A 20,846-nucleotide genomic window follows, 5' to 3' on the forward strand; every position below is an offset into this window, starting at 1 on the left:
AACCAGGGCTACACCTCATGTGAAGAAATTTCCTACAGGAGAGAAGGAAAAAGGCAACTCCAATGTTCTTTCCATCTCCACAACATGTACAAGACAACCTGTGGTTAGTTCTTCTCTATTGGAAAGGAATTTTTTATTGGTCATTCTTCGTTGTATAAGGGCAGAATATATCCCAAGAAAATGAAATGTGACAAACTAATTAAAACAAGACATACTGCACAAGTACCTACAGATCAGTGTCTGCTGAAGGGATTTCTCAAATGGTTCTTCTTATACAGCACTTCCAGGTAATTTATTTAAGATATAAACGTATCAGAAAATCAGTGCTACGAAACATTGTTTATAAGACATTTTCTTACTTGAGGAAATTATCTTCTGCATGATTCTGAACCATTCAGCATCTCATAGTGGATCTTGGGAAGACAAGAGGTTGTAAAGGTTCCAAGAAACTTTGAAGTGCCTGTGTGCACCGCTGTCCTCTGGTGGAGGAAATCAGCCTCACTGATGTGTGACTGACCAGCTTCTGCTGGCAGTCACTGACATACTGCACAGATGACATAAGCAACAACAGCTCATGTTCATTCCCCTTTGAGTTTCACTCGCCTGTGCCTTGGGATGGACTGTCATTAATTCCGCTATCTGTGCAATATGTTATGTAACTACAAAAACATTAAAGACGTTTGCAGATGCCCTGGATAAGTCTCTTTATTCCCACAGAACATCTCCAGGCCCCGCCGAGACTGAACCTCGCTGCTCTACCTATGACAAGTTACGCTCCAACATGTCAACCGCGTGGCACTGCATCATTTGACGCCCAAGGCTTGCAAACGGCCGCCGATAAAACAGCAGCTGCTTTCGTGTCGACGTGAGCCCAGAAGAAATTCACATACAACGCGCTTGGAGAACCTGAGCCACCGAATGCGTTTCAAACAGCCGAGCAGCGATGGCTATCCCCCGCCTCAGCATTCCCGCGGGAAGCACAGCGCCCGCGGACCCAGATCCCGCCGGCGAGGCGGAGCCCGCGCCACGGCGAACGGCCTGATGGGAGTTGTAGTCCGCCCGTACTGCCGCGGCTCCGCGCTGCCAGCCCGGACTGCATTTCCCAGGGGCCGCTGCGGGCGCCCGCTAGCCGCTGGCGGGGCAATGGCGGCCGCGGCAGCCATGGCGGCGCGGGGGTGCGGCGAGGTCTGGCGCCGGGCACGGCAGTGCGGCGCGGGGCGGCCGGGGCCCGGACCCGGTCCTTTCCCCCGCGGGGAGAGGGCTGTCGCCTGTAACAAGAGAGGCGGGGCGGTGCCGGCGGGGAAGAGCGGGTACGGTGCCGGGACGGCGCGGGGAGAGCGGCCGGTGAAGGCCGTGCTGCCCTGGGGCATCCCGCCCTCGGGGCGGAGCCGGGTCTGGGGCTCCGGGCTTGGGCACGGCAGCGGCGGCCGCAGGAACGGGGCCCGGTGTAAATTCGGCTCCTGAGCGGTGTGAGGCATGCACAGCTCCCTGGCAGCGCCTGCTCAGCTGGCGTTTGTCTCGCAGCCCTCCCCAGAGCGGTAATTGCCGCGGCAGCGGGGCCGTGACCCTGTGACACGCTCGGCTGCGATAAGAGCCCGCAGCTCGGGGGCCAGAGCGCTCACGTGTGCCGGGAATGAACAGCGAGGGCTGCACCAGCTTTCAGCAGCGTGCTTTCGAGGGTCATTCTAGTCTAAAAGAGGCTTTCTCTTCCAGTGGAGTATTGTGAGATTTGGGCAGTGTGCCTGAAACACGGCGTTTTATTTCTGCTGCAGCTGAAGGTTGAGTTCGCCTGAACGGGTTCTCCTGTTCTCTGGTGTCCCACGAGCTTTTGCAGAGCTGATCACTTCAAGAAATTTGTGCAGACAGCGGCAGAAGTGTGCTCCTGATTCTTTAGAGACACAGATAAGCGTAGTCCTTAAACAAACACGGCAAGAAGCTCCAGGTGCCTCATCAATGTTGTTAGGATTGAAGGACTAACTGGTGCACGTACCTTTTTCTCTGAGTGTAAGCCAACACACTTACTAAGCAAAGCCTGGTGTAATTTTTAATGCCATGATATGACAGAAAGGCATTTCTGAAGGATACAGGAAACGATAGAATAAATTTGCCTCCAAAATGTAAAAGAAAGCCCACATTATTTCCTAAACCTTAAAGCGTTTGTATGATCAGTTGAAAATAATACTATTTCAGTGAAAGAAAATGTACTGGCTTCTTTAAGCAACTGAACCTTAATCTTTCATGATAATATTCTTCTTCCTAAAGCATCTGTATAAGTGGCACCTGCATCACTAGTTCAGTGTTTGTAGGATGTCCTCAGCTGTTGGAGGGCAGCTGGAGAACTAAAATCTTGGCAATGTAGCATGTTCACCTTCGGAAGGAACGCAGTACTTGATGTATTTGTTTGATGTTTTTCCACAGCTTGCTTATCTCTGTCTATCTGGGTACTTGTACTGCTGAAGTATTCTGCCACAGAAATGTGATTTCATCAGTGAAATATTATTTGTGCCAGTTCATTTGTACAAGGCCAGATAATTACTTACAGAAACTGTCAAGCAATTCATACTGTAGAGGTGACCTTTATCGCTTGTCCATATAAAGGTTATGGATGTGAGAATTGCAATTACTTTTTAGATGATGTGGAGAAGCTTTATTCTGTGGAATACATTCAGAGAACAGTAGCTCTCTAGTTGAAATGATGATTTCTCTATTACCAGATTACTAATGTTTATGCTAATATTCTACTAAAGCTGCTCTGGAGAGCCACCTTTCCCAGCATGCAAGTATCTATCTGACAGAGAATACATAATTTATTATGCCACCTGTCTGTTGGAGATTTATCAAACTACCTGAGAAGTAATTCATATTTATGATGATTTGGGGATTTTCACGAGGCACCAAATTAGGGTTCATCCAGCGTGCAAGTGTGCCTCATTAATTTCTCTGAGATTTCTCGCATAAGGAAAAGTTAAAAGTTTTAAACCATTACATTTTTATGACATTCTTTTTTGCATATAATGAACTGTACCATATAGTCCCCATAGGCTCTGTTCTCCAATATCACAGCACAGCTTTTCCCATTGCAGTGTAGATGCTTTTGCAACATTGTTTACAATGCTTTTACAATTACAATTTAATTTTTTTTAAATAAATCAGCATTCTTAATTCTTCTGTTTCTAGGGTTTCATTTTTTTTTAATGTCATCTATATTTAAATTGTTTCTCCCTTCTCCTCTTTCCTTTTCAGCATTGCTCCGTGGATACCAGTTGTGGGTCTGGAAATTCATGCACAGATCAGTTCCAATTCAAAACTCTTCTCTGGTTCCCAAGTCCAGTTTGCAGCACCTCCCAACTCTTTGGTATCTTTCTTTGATGCCTCCTTACCAGGAACTTTACCCGTAAGTTAAACTGCAATTTCATTTATGTCAGGATTAATGTCAGACAACTTTGCAAATGTTTCTAATATTTTATTCTTCCCAGGATTTTACTGAAGTCATATATATGACAACTTTTCCTTACTTTTCTGTTTTCTGTTTGTTTCATAACATGAGATGCCTAGGATTGTTTCTTTTCAATTTCCTCACTCCTTATTATAACTCCTAATAACTGCTAATCTGAGTTATTGCCTCAGATACTTTATATCCCCTGCAAAGAACCAAAATCAGGAGTGTCTCTTCAACATAGTGAATGGATTGTGGTATTTCTTTGAGGCCAGAGTGGGTGTGTTTGGTTAGTATGCCACACAGGAAATTCCTTAAATAGGAGAGATGCCTAAAGCCCAGTGAGAGAAGAACATCTTAGATCTCTGAGTGGCTATTTGATGTTGTTTTGCCATATGTTTGTTTATGTAGCTGTCATTTGCCATTTGGAATGTCTCACTGAGGAGTTATTTTGCATCCTGAGTAGAAAGTCTTCAGTTTAGGAAAGTGTCAACCATTCCTATTTCCAGAGCAATGCAATTGTTAAAAAAAAGTAATTTGTGTGAGACATTGGGGATTAATAGGTCAGAATAACTAGCTAGCACTTAGCAATAAGGTTTATTAGTGAAAACTTAATAAGTGTTTGAATTCACAGCTTAATTATAACCATGATGGCTATGACAGTGCTGTTGTAGAATTTTCTGAGTGTCTAACAAGTTTAATATAAAAATAAAAGTTAAAAAAATTTTAACATAAGCTCTTACAATACAGTGAAAATAAATATTTAATAGACTTAGCATTGCCCACATGCAGCAACTTTGCAGAGATTGTAATGGGGTCTAATTATTTAAAGCAGAAACATTTCACTGACTATATTCATTTAAGTGCAGTTTTGAATTCCAGTTACAGAAATGTGTTTTTAAATCTAGCTGAAGCTTTTCATCACCATAAAACAACCTCAGGTAATCTAAAATTGAGAACTAATTTGTGGCTGGATTTCTAGGGTCTTCATATATGTCATGATCCTTAGAAAGAAAATTTATGTCGTTATTATTATTTTATTTTTATTTCTGTATTTGCAGAGGTATTGAAAACTGAGGAAGTGAAGTTTAGATGCAGATAAAATTGGGACTTCTCTCTGGTTGCAGTGACAGTTCAGAGCTGAGTATTAGATCTAACTATGTGGAAATTCTGAAAACTTCGTGGAGATAATGGAAATCTTTTGCAGTAATTAGGTTTTAGAAGAGTCTAGCTAGACTTAAAGAATGAAAATTAGTTCCTTTCATTTGGGGGCAGGGCTAGGTTAGTAAATCTATAAGAGTTCAAGATTCTGGATTTGGACCTTCTGCTTAACCTGTTAATGCACAGAAATTCTCTTAAATTGTGTAAAGCTTCTCTTCAGTCTAGTAGAAAAGCTGTTCTTGATTGAACAAAAAATGAGTATTCATACTCATCAAAATGGGTATTCATGAGGAGTTTAATTTTTCTGTACGTTACTGTTTATCAAGGGTGCAGTGTATGTGTGTGTGTCTTTTTTCTTTATTAATGAGGCTTTAAAATGAAGCTTGGTATGACCTTCATAAGAAGACACCAGTACATGTGGGCTTTGGTAGAGAAAACAACTGCAGAATGGTTAGGTTAATTTTAAACCAGTGATGCTGTGTTAGGTGCTACTAGATGCTTTTATCTAGACAAAGAGAAGAAAGATTTTTCTTGCTGTAGTACTGGTGAAAATAGAGTTGAAAGTGGATGTTACAAAATACATGTTCCTGCATGTCAGAATGTTACATAAAATCCAATCCAGTAGTTGTAGCTTTATTTTCCCATTGTACCTGCTGCTGCTGAGAGACCAGCATTTGTTCTGGAATCAGATGGGCTTGTTTTCTATGTGTAAATTTGTACATGGCAATGGTATCTGAAGCAGAATTGGATTTTGGTGAATTTTGAAAGATGGAAGGTCATTTTTGAAAGTTCAGAGTATTTGTAGAATAAAACCAAACTAAACCAAAGCCATTTTAATAAATGTTAGGTTATTGCCTAATAAGACTACTTAGAAGAAAAATATTTGGCCTTTCCTTTGGGCTCCATTTTGTTAAATGAAAGAAATAGCAGCAAAGTTTTGACACAGTAGTTGTGCTGTCTCTAGAAGAGAATGACTGCTGTTTTAACTGGAGAGCTATAGGGACAGATTTCAGCATCACAGGGATTTAAATTTACTGTATGACAACGAGATGGTTGTGATGGAGAGCTGTCCTAGTATTTGCTCCTTCACAGTGGGACCAGAAATTATGGTGCTGAAGGGAGCTTTTCAGGTTGTTGTGCATTTCTGGGTCACAGCAAGTGTTGGTGTGAGCTTTTGCTGTGCTCTAGACAGGAGAGGTGAAACTAGAAGAATGTGTTTAGCCCTCCTCCTGCTTTCCTTTTTATATTTGCTTCCTGTAAGGTTAATACAGCTTATTTTATGCTTCTGCTGCAAGTAGGCCTTGGGAGGCTCATCACAGTGGAAGTGGCATGGCCATTTTTTTCACTGTGTTGTTCTCATAAAGTGCCTCTGAGAGACAGCTACAAGCAAGTCCCACTGTCCCTGTCACAGACAAAGATATTAAACAGCTCTGGTCCCAGCCAAGACTGCTTCACACCAGTTGTCACTGGTCTCCACTTAGATATTGAACAGATGACCACAGCTCTTTCAGTTCCACCATCCAGCCAATTCCTTGTCCACTGACAGTTTGGGCCTACATCTGACTACATACATTTCATTTTGTGGAATGAAATTTGCAAAAGCCTGGGGTTTTTTACCTTGTGAATGGACTTGGCAATGGTCTTGGCTTGGTATCTTCAGAAAACCTATTCTATACATGGTAGCAAGTAGTGCATTAGACTACTTGACTAAAATTCTTCTGAGGGTCCATAAAAGTGGTTGCCCTCCCAATCTGATTTAGCCTCTGAAAATTCTGAGGGGCTTTAGAAAGGTTTTTAAAGCAAAAACTGGGCTCACAGAAAAAGAATTCATTATTATCTATTTTCATGATGAAGGTGGCTGACTAAAAGTTAATTATAGCTCAGCCACAGAAATAAGATAGTAGATCTAGCAGCTAAAGGCTGAAACCTTTTTGTCAGTGCTTAGTTCTTGTCGTACATTTTACGTTTCTCTCCTGCATGACTGAAGTGAAACCATGATCCTATTGTAGGCAATCCTTTGTAGGCAAGTATATAAAGAAATAATCTGGGATTTACATAACCAAAGTTTAAATTAATAAGATTTGAATTGATATTAGCCCTACAGTCTTAAATATTTCAAATTTTTTTATGTCTTCCCATGCGTTTGAATTTCATTCTCCTCTTAGTGTGAACAGCATCTGTTTTATCTTTTTTTTACAGCAGACTTTACAGATACACTTGGGGCAACCAGATCACTCCTTTTCATGGAAGAGAGCAGTGCCAGAGCAGCTCTCAGCCCTTGTTCCTTCTGGCATTGCACCTCTGGCACCTTCAGCTCCAGGCTCGGGCGTGTCGGAAGCTGGCAGCAGCCAGCCCAGCACTGGCAGTCGCTGAGAGCACCTGGAGCAGTGTTGCTGTGCAGTGCTGGGCTGCTGAGGGGGCTGCCCAGGCATGAGACAGGGCTGATACCCAGTTTGGGATTATAGAGGGTGTTTCCATCTCTTCTTGGCAGTGGCAGGTACCCAGTGCTTTTCCCAGATGTTTTGGGTGATGGATTACCAGACTTGAATAACATCTACTATTCATCAGAATATACAGGATTTATCTGATGCATTTGCTTTCAAAGGCTCTGGGAGGCTTGTGTGAGATTTTGGTGGATCTGTCTGTCAGCTATTCATACTGGAACAGAAACAGCATTTGAAACCAGAATTTATACTTTACAGCTTAAAACTAGATTTTTTTTAAATATATATCCTGTGCCTGTTAAATCTGGTGATTGCAACAGCTGCTTTACCAACTTGTGATTTCAGTTTTGTTTTGACATTTCTGCTGGCGTGCATGTGAATTTACTCTCTTCTTGTACTACTTTGTTTTGAAAAAAAAAGGCCTGCTTCTTAGCTTGACTTCTGATAACTGTAGTTTTAATTGTGTGCACTTTTCATGGAGAACTGAATAATCTTCTGATCATTGTATAGATATTTTTTAACTTCCATTACATACATTTTCTTCTTTTCTTTGAAACCATATGATGGCTAGGTTTTTGTAACCATGACCTCTGCTTTAAAAATAGATCAGTGGCAATGCCTAATGAAAAAAGTGAGTTCATGCTTGTTTTAAACTATTTACCTATGGTTCATTCAAACTCCTCATTACTTATTTCACTAAAACTGTAGTAATTGTACTTAGGAGAAAAAAAGAAAAGAGGACTTTTTTTTTTTTTTTTTTTTTTTTTTTTTTAATAGAATTTGGTGCTACCTTTCTGTTGCAGTCCTTTATTTCCGGATAATATTTGGGTTTGCAACATGCATTGAATAGTCAGTGCTTGAGAGACTTTTCTTGCTCACACAGTCCCAGCTTGCTGGGCTTGCAGTCCAAAAATTTTCTATGCAGAAAATCCTAAATAATTTAGAAAAATATTAAAGGAGTGAATTAGGCTTTTAAACCATTGCTCCCTGAGGATTTGTGGTTCATAGACTCTTGAATGTCCAAGTTCATGGTGAGTTAAAGCCTGCCTACATAATTTCAAACTGTTAATCAGTTCAAAGCTGTTGTACTGGTCAGAAAAGGCCTTTGAAAGATTATCAAGTGCTGGTTTCAGGTGTCTTTCAGGACTTGGTTGTGGTGTAGGTTATTTCTCATTCTACTTCTTTGTGTTCCATAGCATCATTCACATCCTCAGGGTTACCTCTAGAACCAAACTCCTTCACTGGCATCTGAGAAATGTTATATTTCCTCCATTGCTGCACTTGCTTAGCTCAACTTTATATAATACTAAGGCCATTTTTTCTGGAGACATGTCTGCTCTTGTCTATTGAAGTGTTTTGTGACATTTGTTGCTCCTCTCTTGAAGGAGTCTCTTGTAACATTTTCTCTCACTTTTTGTTATGTCTCATATATTTGTGAGTATTTCTGACCCTCATTCTGGGTGTTTTCATCTTTTTGTCAAGGCTAACAATTCAGGTTGGGCTGTTTCCTTAGCACCTCAGTAAGTGTTGAGCTCTCTGTTCTTGTTGGCTTTACTGTTCACCCCTAAATGGGTCCCTGTGACTAATGCAAACTTGCCATTTAGAATGGCATTAAGTTTTGATACAACATCTTGTTACCACCTATTTCAGTAGATCCTTCAGTGCATCAGTGATGTTACCTGTGTATTTTCTCTTACTTCATTTTGTGTTGTACATTTTTAATCGCTTTACTTTCTGTTTTATACAGGTATTTTTCTACTTAGTGGGGCAGCAGGGGCTGGCAGTATCATGTTTCCTTTCTTTCACACAGTCCTATTTACTGCAGTTATTCTGCCATCTTTGACACTTTTGGACAGCACAACCACTGCATGACATAGCAATGTCCCCCCCTTTCTGAATTAATTTGGATATTGCTGCTGAAATGCAAATTAGCTTTTTGCAGTAGCTTTTCTCAGTGGGATGGGAATTTCTTTAAGTTGGACCTGAGAGGGGTTTTATTGTTGCAAATTTCTATTACCTCTATTATCAGTCACTATAGGTGTTCTGGCATCCTTAAGTTTTTGATTTGATTTCGTTTTCTCACAGTATGTAGACAGTCTGGTTCCAGGTGACTCCATTTGAGGAAATCCAAGGTGGTATGTTGTATATATGTTTATGTAAGCAGTGCTCTCTTAAGCAAGTTTCACGATTCTACCAATTTCTTAGCATTTTAACTTTGCAAACAGACCTCTTGCTGCTTCATTCTTCTTCTTAGCAATTGTTTCTTTGAAGAGTTTTTCATTAAAAGGTGTTTAGGGAAGCATTGTCCGACAGTAATGAAAGATAATTGTAGACTGGGTCTTTGTTATCTTCATGGTTAGCTGTCTGGTGAGTAATGTTGCATAACTGTCAGGTTTTTGTGTTTTGTTTGAAACTTATCTTGGCTCAATTAGGCTGTAATTGGTTTCTGGGGTAAAATTAATTTCTTTGTGTTCTCTCTGATTATCAGTCACCTTGTCACCTTAAATATGACTCTATTTGATTTTGAGAAGATTATGTAAACTTCTGCAAGTGATGTTTACTAGTTACATATGCAGATTTTGCCACAAGGATGATTGTTTTCTATACAGAAATGCTTGTTTTGCAATTTTGCTGCCAAGTTCAGCCAAATTTTCCTCAATAAAATTTTAGGCTTCTAGAGGGTTGTTATGAATATATTAGCAAGCCTATGAAGAAGAAATTATCAATTTAGTCTCCCCACTGATCTCAGCTTTTTTGGGGGTGCTCCTCTTCAGATACTTGTGACACTTTATACTCATTTTGGGATGTTTGATGAAATGAGGAGAAGATGGGGAAGCCATGGGAGATAGAGTTTTGGGGTCACTGCTTAGGTAAAACAAGGTAAGAATGTTATTTAAAGGAAATTAGTCTTTGCTGATTCTGTTCTTGCAGAACAACTTAGTTAAAAACAAATAATTTCCTTTTACTCTCTTGCAATTTCCCTCAAATAATTTCTTAATAGCTCTTTGCAAGACTTGTTGCATTATGTTGCCTATTGCTTTCCCGAATTAGTATAATCTTTTATCTGTGTGTAAAAGCCCCCTTCTTCCTTACTCCTGATTTGCATATTGTGCTCTCTTAAGAGATCTGGGTCGGCCTGCAGGGAAGGATGGCTGAGAAGAAATAAGCATGTTTTGGGAGACAGCTGTCAGAGAAAAAAGGAATCAGGGAGTCGGAGCAAAGGGCTGAGAGTTTAGTGTGTGTTTAGTGTGGGCTCTCAGACACACAAAAATTGCAAGAAGGAGCAGAGGCCAGATAGCCAAGACCTAGAAATAATAGAAAATGACAGTAAATGGGTATCAAAGATCAGAATTTACAACTCAGAAAACCACAGAGCTGGCTCTCAGCAAGCCTATGAGCAAAGGACTATCTGCAAGGAGAAACAGGGTAGGAGTTGGTTTACAGACTCTTTTGTCCTATATGCTCTGAGTGTCTTCATTTAAGAAATTAAGCTAAACATAAATGTTTATGTTGAAGAAGGCAGATGATATTCACATTCAAAAGTTTATTTTTTTTTTCTGGAACTCAGTGTAGGAAGAAAGGTTTGAGATGATTCTCATTAAACATCTTACTGTCTTTGGATTTGATCATAGTCTGTAACTCAAGTTTTAGCCGTTGCTCAGTCCCCTACTTCCAGCAGCAGTGAAATATTATCACTGGATCTTTCTGCACTAAACATGCCTTGGATCAGATAGCATTAGCAGTGGTTTAAATTCCAGCTGGCATGAGAGAGGGAGCATCCTTAGGACAGGTCAAAAAACACCATGTGGCAGATGCTGAAGACTAATGTCAACAAGGAGAGCATGGATGTTAGAGAAGTCCTGGACTTCTTTATGGAAACACTCATAACCACAGCATTTGGTTATGAATTTCATGAACCGCTGTACCACCGTTGCATTGTCCTGTCTTCTCTGTGGGTTCTCCTTGAAACTGGTTCTGCAGGGTAGAATTTTATTTGTTTTTAGATGCTGCTGATGGGATCAAAGATATGATCTGAATTAGCTGCTTTCCTGAAAACAAATTTATTCTATTGAGACCACTGAGCGCTTTGCCTATACAGTGGTCTGAATGGATTTTCCTTCTGTGTTTCTTCTAGCAACTCCTATTGGGCTGAGAAACCTTCAAGTCTGTCATTTTTGAAATATCTTCTATCTTGTGTTACTTTCCATTTTTTCTTGCTCCCAGGGGTCAGCATTTCTCCCTACTGCTGCTGCATTTTTCTGGTCATCAGTGACACTGGAAGGTGCTTCCTCCATCCTGAGCCTTGTGACACAAGCTTTCAGCCTAGCTCCTCAGCTTTGAGAAAGTGTGCCCTCTTGTTCTGCTGAGTGGACCTGAAGTAGTGTGTTTAGGAGCTGGGTACTTCTTGATGGCAGAACTGCCTGGTTTTTAGATATGACTGGAATCAGTGTGTGCTGCATCACCACAAGCCAACTTTGCCACTAGACAAGGTTAGCAATAATGTGTTTTGTAGAGCAGTGTATAGCTTTGGTGCCAGACTATGGAAAGGTAAAGTTACAAAGTGCATTATGTATGTTTAATGCCCCTCATTGTCTTTGTTGTTTCAGGTTCTGAGTTGCCGTTTTGTTCTCTTAAGCTGGAATCTCTTTTAATGAAGCTAAGATCTCAATTTAAAATGTCTGGTGCTTCTTCCACTTCTGTCTTGCCCCTTTCCTTAGGGAAAAGAACATAATGCTCATACTGGGGCAGCAAACGTGCTATGAAGTAGCATGATGGACTAAGAGAACAGGACACTAAACTGAGGCTTTTAAAATTTTCTCTGAAATTTGATTCCTCAGGTTTTGGAACGTGGGCTCTTTGAACACCTAACAAATGACAGGACTTAAATTGTCTTGATTTTTAAATTTTTATTGCATGCTTTGTGGGGATGGAGTCTGATTGTAACCTGTTGAAGTAAATTTGGGAAGTGGTCAGCTGTTGATTTAGTGCATGTACGTTCTGTACATGCATAGCTCCACTTGGTCCCTTCTCTGTGTGTGGGAGGATGCCAAGGCAGAATGCTGCAGAGCAGTAAGTAGTCATCTAGAGTGTCAGACTGAACAGCCACAATTACACTGGGACTAAGTACATATAAGGGTGTTCTATTTTGAAGTTTAACTTATGATTGTACTTCAAAGAACCATATATTGCAGCAATTTGGTACTTTTAACACAGCTAGAATAGTAAGACTGAGTATATCCATTAGAAGAAGCAAATAAAAATCAGAGTGAGATGAAATAGGAGTACTTGAAAATGTGATGAGATATATCTGTTGAGGCTTCTAAAGATTAGTGTCTGGTCTACAGAGAGCTGGCTGAGTATGTTGTACTACTACTTCTTTCAGATATTATTTTGAATGGAAAGGAGCTAAAATTAAATGTTTCTTAGATAAACAGTCCTGTAGGTAATATGATTAATGCTGATTTTTTCATGATTTTAAGTAGGATTGAAGGTCTTAAGATAACCAGTGAATATTGAATCTACTTTATTAAAATGTGTGACCTAGAATCAAAAACTTCACAAATTTCTGGGGAATTATTTTGATTTTACTGTTTTCATTACAAGGAATATTTTCTTACGTAAGATAGGCTTCCTGAGTGCAAATCTTATTGCAGAGATTATTGGTTTTTTGTAAAAAGTAACAAAAATAAACTTTTTCCAGGAGAGTTATTTAGATGTTTCTTTTCTCCCCCCTCAATTATCCTATGTAATACTCATTAGCAAAACAAGAAGCTGCACACCTACCGTCTTTAAAATCTAAACATGGTAATTTACTAAATGTAGAAACATATATCTTTACGTTATGTAAAAGGGTGCCGATTTTCTTTAATATATTAATTTAAGGACTAAACCTGTTTAAGAAAAAGATGTTAGAAAATTGATTTTGGTGGGAATTTGTGCTGTTGAAGGTACTGTGCATAGTTTTGAATAGCTATTGAATATTGTATTTAAAACTAAGGTCTTGACTAAACTGAACTTGTGGAAAAAGATAAATTTTTAAAAGGAGTCTGTCCACTTGTGGTCTAGATGTAAAGAATAGACAAGTAGCAGAGAGATCTTGGTGGGACTGTTCTTTCATTCCCTTAGTGCTCAGTTACCATGGTGCTGTAGCAGGAGACCGTAGCTACAAGGGAAATGGTGCTGGTGTTGTGATGCCATTGTTAAGGTTTTTTGTGAGTTTCCAATACAAACAATTTACATTTCCTTTTGTAATAGCTCTCTGGGATTTTCTTCAAATGCTAGGAGGGATGCTTCTGATTTAGAAGAGCAGAACTACTGAAGAAGTCTTTATAGACTATTGTGTTTTGTCCATAGCTACTTCAGGAAACTACACAGCTTGCTTTCAAGGCCAGCACTTCGCTAGCATAGCGGACAGGCAGCTTGTCAGTTCAAGCCAGTAATTTAAATCTTTGGTGCTAGTCAAAGCTGTCAACTTAATAACAGCTTACTGCATAAACAAGCTGGAGGACTTACTCTAGGTCATTAGTATGGGAAGTTTCACATACTGAATTGATGTTCATCACTGCAGATTATTTGAAAAGCAAGGCTTGTTTGAAGGAAAGGTAGTGGTTTGCTTAAACAATTCTGCTTTGTGCTTACAGCCTTGGTCATGGCACTGGGTAGTAAAACTCACTTCAGAGGTGAAGCAGTATTAGATAAGTTTTGATTTTTGAAGAAGAGGGTGATCTGATTGGGTTTGGGTTGTTTTTTTAAAGGCACACAGGGCAGAGGAAGCAGACTGGCAGGGTAGCCATCTCAGTATGCCATAGCAGGGAGGATCTGCTTTGCAAGGCCTTCTCTCAGCTCTGAGATGGGTGAAGGAATAGCACGGGAAGTTGAGTGAGTAATGGTGCATGTACAATGATTTGGCTACTGTGATCCAGTACACTGGGGACACATACACATCAGAGTCATCTAAATGCTTAGTAATACTACATAAAAAATAATCAATACTTCATGTTTTTACGCCAGTTTTTCCCCAGAGCCGTCAAAATGTTTCATCAGCAGTAGAGCAAGATTCTCTCTGGTTTAAGTAGTATATATGTGGGGATTCTTTCTTTCACCTCAAAGCAGTGCTATCCCTTAGGACAATGAGTAAGATACACACTAGCCTGTTTGAAGTAAAAATTGAAGAGCAGTGAAGTGCTGTGAAGCTTTCACTGATTGTGACTCGGGAGTTGGGGTTTGTCTTGTTCACTGATTGCAGTCAGTCACAACCCCTGCACCGTCAGGAATTGTAGCAAGATATGATTCACTGCTTTGAAGCAGTGCTGTTCTGAGTCTACCAGTCCTTACGGAGGCTTAGTGGGTTTCTGATGGCCAGTTTTTAAAGGACTAACTGGCAAGGTTCTCACTAATTTGTAAAGCTGAACAGGATTGTGCCATAAGGCTTTAGTCAGAGGAAATTTCCTTGTGTATTTAGATATATGAAGATATATTAAAATATTTTAAACATTGAACAATTTGACTACCACTGTTACAGAATTCCTTAAACTGTAAAAAAAAGTGTCTGTACTGTCTGGAAGCATTTAATTATTGAAAACAGGAGCATCTACTATATAATGAACTGCAGCTATGCTACTAAAATAAATTAGTATTTTATAGTTACCAATTTTCTTTAGATTAGAGTCAGGACTAATTTCGTGCATTTTGCTGTGGATTGGTATTTCAAAGGGAGATTGTTCTTTATTTTTTTCTTGTCTAGAATTTGCTTTATGTATCTCTTAAATTTTTTAATAAGTAAAATATGCCTGAACAGATGATGTGTTCTAGTTAGCCATATATAGCTGCACTAAAGATCTGAAAGTTCCCTTGTTAAATGTCTTAAATATTTAATTTCTTTTCTGTAAAAGCAATTTTGAAGTTTTTGTTACATGAAAAGTTGTCCATATCCCCTCTTACTATTTTGATTTTTAAAAACTAAATGAGTAAAATAGATTCATTTTCTGGCTGAAGATGTGGGATGATGGGAAGTGTACAGCTGCTTAATATGTTTTCAGAAATCAGCCTGGAGAATATAAAAAGCAAATACTGTCAGAAACATGGAAGAAAACATTATTTAAGTCTTTTATGTTCTGGTCAATGCAGATGAAGTCATGTACATTCTTTTACATAATGTGCTCCTTTAATGGTCCTGCTGGAAATAGACTTCTTGGCAGCTGTACAGTGCAGAACAAGATGGATAAAGTTCTGTTCCTGTTTCAAAATGCTATAAGTGTGAGCATGTCAGAATTGTACTAAGACAAATTCAGTCTTTTTTCCTGTTCAGTTCCATCCATTTGATGTTAGTTAAACGAACTGTTAAATTAATGAGAGCACATCTGAAAAAAACCATCATTTGTCAGTAGTTTTTGGAGCGAAATTATCTTTCTCTGGATCCTGACCCTGCTGAGGAGATGGATGGGTGTAGTGCTGAAAATGATGAGTCCATGGTGTCAAACTGCATTTACATCCTCTATTTCTTTGTGAAGACCTTGCTGGATCTTTAGATCACATGTCATTCTGCAAAACCCTTAATGACATGGGTTTCTTGGGTGCTGGAAACATGTATACTTGTAGCCATGGGATCAATTGCTATCTTTTGGTTCTGTTTTGGCAAAGATGTCAGTGTGCATCATTTCATCCTGGTTAAGCAAAGTGTTAAAAATCTATGGAATGTGTAGATACTCATCAATTCACCGTGGTTCTGGGGTTATAGGTGTTCTGAAGTGTTCTACAGTAATGGCACTGCAGTCCCTAGTGCAAATCCCCTGTGTTTCAAATTCCCAGTATGAGCTGACAGCTGGTTACAAGTCAGTTATCATGTGCTGTGATTTGTCTCTTGTACCCTCAAAGATTCAAAAGCACTGAATGTTTGCAAAAGTAGCAAGCCAGAACAGTGCACACCTCCATATGTGGTATGACAAAATGACTGAATAGCTTGTTTTTTCATCTTAAAGCTTTGCAGATTTATAGCTACCGCAACTTTAATGATGAATAAGAACTACCCACACAAAGAAAGAGATCTAATGGTGACTGAAGGCAAGTGAAATTGAATATATGCTCCTTATAAGGCAGTGTGTGGGAGACACATTTGTAGCATACTGAGTATCTGAGCAAAACCATGTGTCATGTTTCCTTAGGTTCTCAACAGGAGATGTGTAGAGGCAGCAGTGATGACAGGCCTGGCTCTCAACTGCAGCATAAACAAGAAGTCCTTGTTTGACAGAAAACACTACTTCTATGCAGACCTGCCTGTAAGTATGCAATATGGCTGGTCCCTCCTGGGCTGGAGGAAGGACAAGTCTGGAGTCTGGATGGCAGTAGGGGAGGAGTGCAGAGATGCTTTTTCTCTTTTCAGTCAGTGCTCTGCTCACCCCAACAGGATGCTGCGCTGTGCCCTGGTGCTCACTGATTGAATATGATTGCTCTGATTGCTGACTCCTTGCTTAGCTGCACAATTCCAGTAGCCTAATGTAATTGGATTGGGAGCTGGAGCTGCTTTGTCCCTAAAGTTGTCCATTCCTAGTGTTTCGTACTAATTATCTGCTTGGGTAAAAGCAATCTGATAAAAGTCCTTCATTTAAAGTGAATGTATAACAAACACAGGCTCCAGTGAGAGAAACACAGTAGTGTCTTTTTTGTGTGTGCTTAGGGACCTAAAAATATTTAATTTCTCTTCAGAACTTCCCCAGTTCCGGTTCCAATAAATGAAAAAAACAAAACAACTGAGAAATTGAGTCTTTCCAGTTTGGTTTGTTGGTAGATTTCATATTGTGTAGAAGGTGCCACTGGAAGTCAGATGTATTTTGCTGCATTTGATATGGATGTATAAATATTGAAATAGTGTAAGAACTTCTGTCCTTGCTACAGGATGCAGCAGTGTTTGAGCCTTTTTTTCTCTCTAATGACATCAAACCTTTCTAATTTTTAACTTATTTTTGAATGAGCTTATTTATACTGAATGTTCAGTTTAACACTACTCTGTCAAAGGGAGGAAGCCATTTTTAGTTTCTTTGGTTTTGGGGTGAAGATCTGATGACATTAAAATAAAAATATGTGGATTTATTTTATTTGGGAAAGACCAGGCATGTTAGCTTATCCTCTCTTTAGGTGAGGAGTCTCAGACATCCAGAGAAGCAGAGTGGGAGACCTCTCAGATCCCAGATGAATCTGTAGAGGTGCTGCATTATTAACCAAATTACTTTCTTTTCCACTCTTGTTCAGGCATTGAAAATATTTTGAAGTTACACAAAACATTTTCAAATACAATTGCCCCCCACCATAGAAAGAGAATTATATTATAGTTGTCTACTGGAGACCAGGATCTCAGAAGAGATTTCTGTTTATTTTCTTCTAGGTGGGTAACTTGTGGCTCTTCTGTGAAGTTGCTATTATTTTGATTTGGTTTCTGGGGATAACTTTGCAAATATTTGTAAGCCACTAAGAGGCCCTTTTATTGGGAGCTGTGCAGTGGCCTGCTGGGAATGTAAAAAGCAACCTTAGCAGTTTGAATTGGCAATACTTTTTTTTTAAACATGTAGAACTATCTTAAAGCCCATTTCAAGACCTGAAGGGGAAAAAGTGAAATAGCAGGAAATAAATACGACTCTTGAAATTCTTCTACACATGATGTCTGCTGTTACAGTCCACTGATAGCAGCTATCTGGGTGAACGTAGTCCTGGGAAGGAATCCACATCTGTGTGTCCAAGAGAACAGTTGAGGTGGAAGAAACTGTGGGACTCTGGAGACATGAATTGCAGGATCCTGTGGTCACATAAGCATGGAGATTTGTCCGGGGAGATGCTGACACGTTTTATTAGCTTGAAACATGTAATTCTGGCTTTTTACTGACTGACTTCTGCAGTTTAAGCACTGACAATAAACTGCCCGACCTGCATTTCATAGTGAACAGTCTAGTCAGGAACCCTGTAATAAGATGCAGAGTTTAGGCTAATGAGCTGAATAGAGCAGATAAATCCAGCTCTTAGGGTCATTTGACAATGGGATTATTGTTACTCCTGAAAATGGGGCTTTGGATAGGAAATGGGATTCATATTATTTATTGTCATTCAATATTTCAGGCTTAAAAAAATGATTTTAATGAGAACTTTCAGGAGATGAGAAGAGACTGTGATTAGCATAGGCTGCAGAGAGTCAGTTATTCTATTTTTCTTACCATGATTATGTCTAGTAGGTCATGCACTTCACTGCATATATAAATTGTGGTGTTGACAGGGCCAGTCCACTGTTCTCCATTCCAGTGCCCTGGAATTCACCATCTCTACATTTTACAGTAAGCTCATTGTCTCTGCAAAATATGCAAATACTCCTCCCAAACACTTTGTGTCTGGCAGACCTGTTTTTAATTTTCACCACTAGTGCCATAGGCAGGTGAGGGAGGAGGAAGCAAAGGGGACCCCTCCTCAGCTGTCATTGATTCACTTCTCTATTTTTATATCACTGCAGTTATTCCAATACCTTGTCACTGGCTGTGGCCAGCAGTTTCTCCTTTGAGTGGAGTCCCAGGCGTGAGGTGGCATTTATCAGCTGTGTGCCTTATGTGGGGTTGCGGTGTCTTGTCTTTTGAATTGCTACATTAATGAAACAGAGCTTTCTCATTTTCTTCATTTCCACACCTCCACCCCTTCCCTCTCCTCCCCTCTAATGAGTACAGTTTGGAACAGACAGAGAGGGATATGCAGCCTGTTGGGAGGATGAGTTATAGCCCCAGCTTGGGGATGGAAGTACAGTAACTGCCTTCAAGCAAGATGTAACATGATTGTGGGACCACAGGTGTGGAAGAACCTTCTCCAGTCCGGTTCCTGCCTCAGCAGTATCAGAGAATTTTGTCATCCTTGGCAAGAGATTGTGCAGTTGATTATTGATTATTGCAGCATTAGTATGGTGTCGTATATTTATCTGTATTGAGGAGTCCTTATATTTTTTCCAGACTTCCAGCTTCTTCTTACAGTTATGTTGAATTCTAACTCATCTTCTATCTTGCTTCTTTTCCAAAGAAGCAAAGTAACTTTTTAATTTACATGTGCATGTATTCTCTCTTCTTGTATAGGTCACTATGAAAGATGTTGCATTTTCAGCTTTGTTCTTAGTCAATTATATTTGCACTTGGTCTGCTTTCTGAAAAGTGAATGTTTCAGTTGAGTATAAAGCTAATTTTGTTGACAGGCTGGCTATCAAATCACTCAGCAAAGAGTTCCTATTGCAGTGAATGGAAGTCTGTCATACAGTCTCTGCATAGACAACAAGATGAGCCAGATGGTGACCAAAACTGTGAGGATTAAACAAATTCAGTTGGAGCAAGACAGTGGAAAAAGTCTCCATGATGACACAAGGTGCCAAACCCTTGTGGACTTGAATAGGGCTGGTGAGCTTGGATTATTTTACTATTTTTCTCCTCCTTTTGGGTTAAGATGGGTCTTTAAAGATAAAGAGATGGCAAGAAACAGGCAAAAAAAAATAAAAACAGCTTTATGGCTCTCTCTTTGAAAAAATAATTTATTGAAATGACTGTTACACTTAAAACAGATGAATACTTGATTTTTTTTAATGGCCAGTAAACCTTTCCCATTTGCTGTTGGTTGATGGCAATTGGCAGTAGCAAGTTAGAAATCTCTTGGCTCCAGTTTGCTCAAAACTGTGTCAGTCTCACAGAGCCACTCAGCTATTTAAGCTCTGCGCTGTATGTGTTGTTAAGAAAAGTAAAATGTAACAGATCTAGTGAATCTAGTTTGCTCTAGAAAGAGCAGCTGTTGGAATCTGCTGGTGCATGAGTCAGACATTTCTTTTGATTATTAGCTTTGAAGAAATGTAGATTTTCTCTTTTAACTTGAAAATTGTAAATTGAGTGATCCAAAGGAATGCACAGCATGGGCAGCAACCTGGCCTAGCCTAACTGGGACAAAATACTCTGGTGTCCACTGAAGCTGAGCGCTGTGGCTGCTCAGATTTCCTTGAAAGCTAGGTCCTGAAGCTAAAAACTAGACTACATGTGTTTACAGTTCTGCCTGCTCCAAAATTAATTTAAGATAAATAAATTTGCATCTGGAACCAAATTGGTTTTAAGTGAGAGTTCTTCTAGAGAAAGGCAGAGAAGAGGAATGGGTCCTTCTGGTCTGCATCTCATCAAAGGGTGGAGGGTCGTCTGCAGTTTGTCTATGACTTGAAAAAAATAGCAGGAAAAGTTTTTATAGCAATCTGTAGCTAGGCCCATTGTGACAGTTACTAAATAATACATGGGGGTTTATGTATTTTTATTAATTCTTTTAGGAAGCCCAAGTTCTTTCATGTGTTAGCCAGTTGCACTCTCATATGCCAAGATCAAAAGCTGTTGTTGAAAATCTCCTGTCTCTTTCTCTGATAGGAGTCGGTCTCATGGAGGTTGTCATGGAGCCTGATATGTGCTGTGGGGAAGAAGCAGCTGCAGCAGTCAGAGAGCTTCAGCTCATTCTGCAAGCACTTGGGAGCAGCCAGGCAGTCATGGCAGGTACTGAGGGGAGAAAGGCATGTTCCCTTGTCACCAGTAATTCTCTGCATTTGCAGGAGTTTTGCAGCTTCTGGTTATTTTGCTCTGTGGTTGTTTATAATGCAGAGCCCTTTCTAGCTGTTGTTTTTACAATCCTCAGAGTCTGTCCTCATGTCTGCCATGCTTATAGGCCTGCCTTTGTCTGCACAGCTTAGTCATGCTAGATGTTATGTTTCCTCAGACAGTGATTTTACAGGATAAAGCTAGGCAGGAAGAAATGTCCCCAGGGTTCTTGGGGTG

The 20,846-nt window shown here is 39.9% G+C and overlaps 1 protein-coding gene across 2 annotated transcripts in view; it reads left to right on the forward strand.

Moving 5' to 3' along the window:
- The first annotated feature begins 1,143 nt into the window (after nucleotides 1-1,143).
- GATB (glutamyl-tRNA amidotransferase subunit B) overlaps nucleotides 1,144-20,846 on the forward strand; it is a 41,377-nt gene continuing 21,674 nt past the window's right edge. The window contains exons 1-5 of one of the 2 annotated variants that reach the window (XM_066317723.1): nucleotides 1,144-1,310; nucleotides 3,244-3,394; nucleotides 16,203-16,316; nucleotides 19,250-19,448; nucleotides 20,445-20,567. In XM_066317723.1, coding sequence (XP_066173820.1) covers nucleotides 1,144-1,310; nucleotides 3,244-3,394; nucleotides 16,203-16,316; nucleotides 19,250-19,448; nucleotides 20,445-20,567 — 754 coding nt within the window. The remainder of the gene's footprint in view (nucleotides 1,311-3,243; nucleotides 3,395-16,202; nucleotides 16,317-19,249; nucleotides 19,449-20,444; nucleotides 20,568-20,846) is intronic. The other variant, XM_066317724.1, reaches the window with a different exon arrangement.

This window comes from Sylvia atricapilla, chromosome 4 (assembly GCF_009819655.1).
Source record: "Sylvia atricapilla isolate bSylAtr1 chromosome 4, bSylAtr1.pri, whole genome shotgun sequence".
Lineage (NCBI taxonomy): Eukaryota > Metazoa > Chordata > Aves > Passeriformes > Sylviidae > Sylvia > Sylvia atricapilla.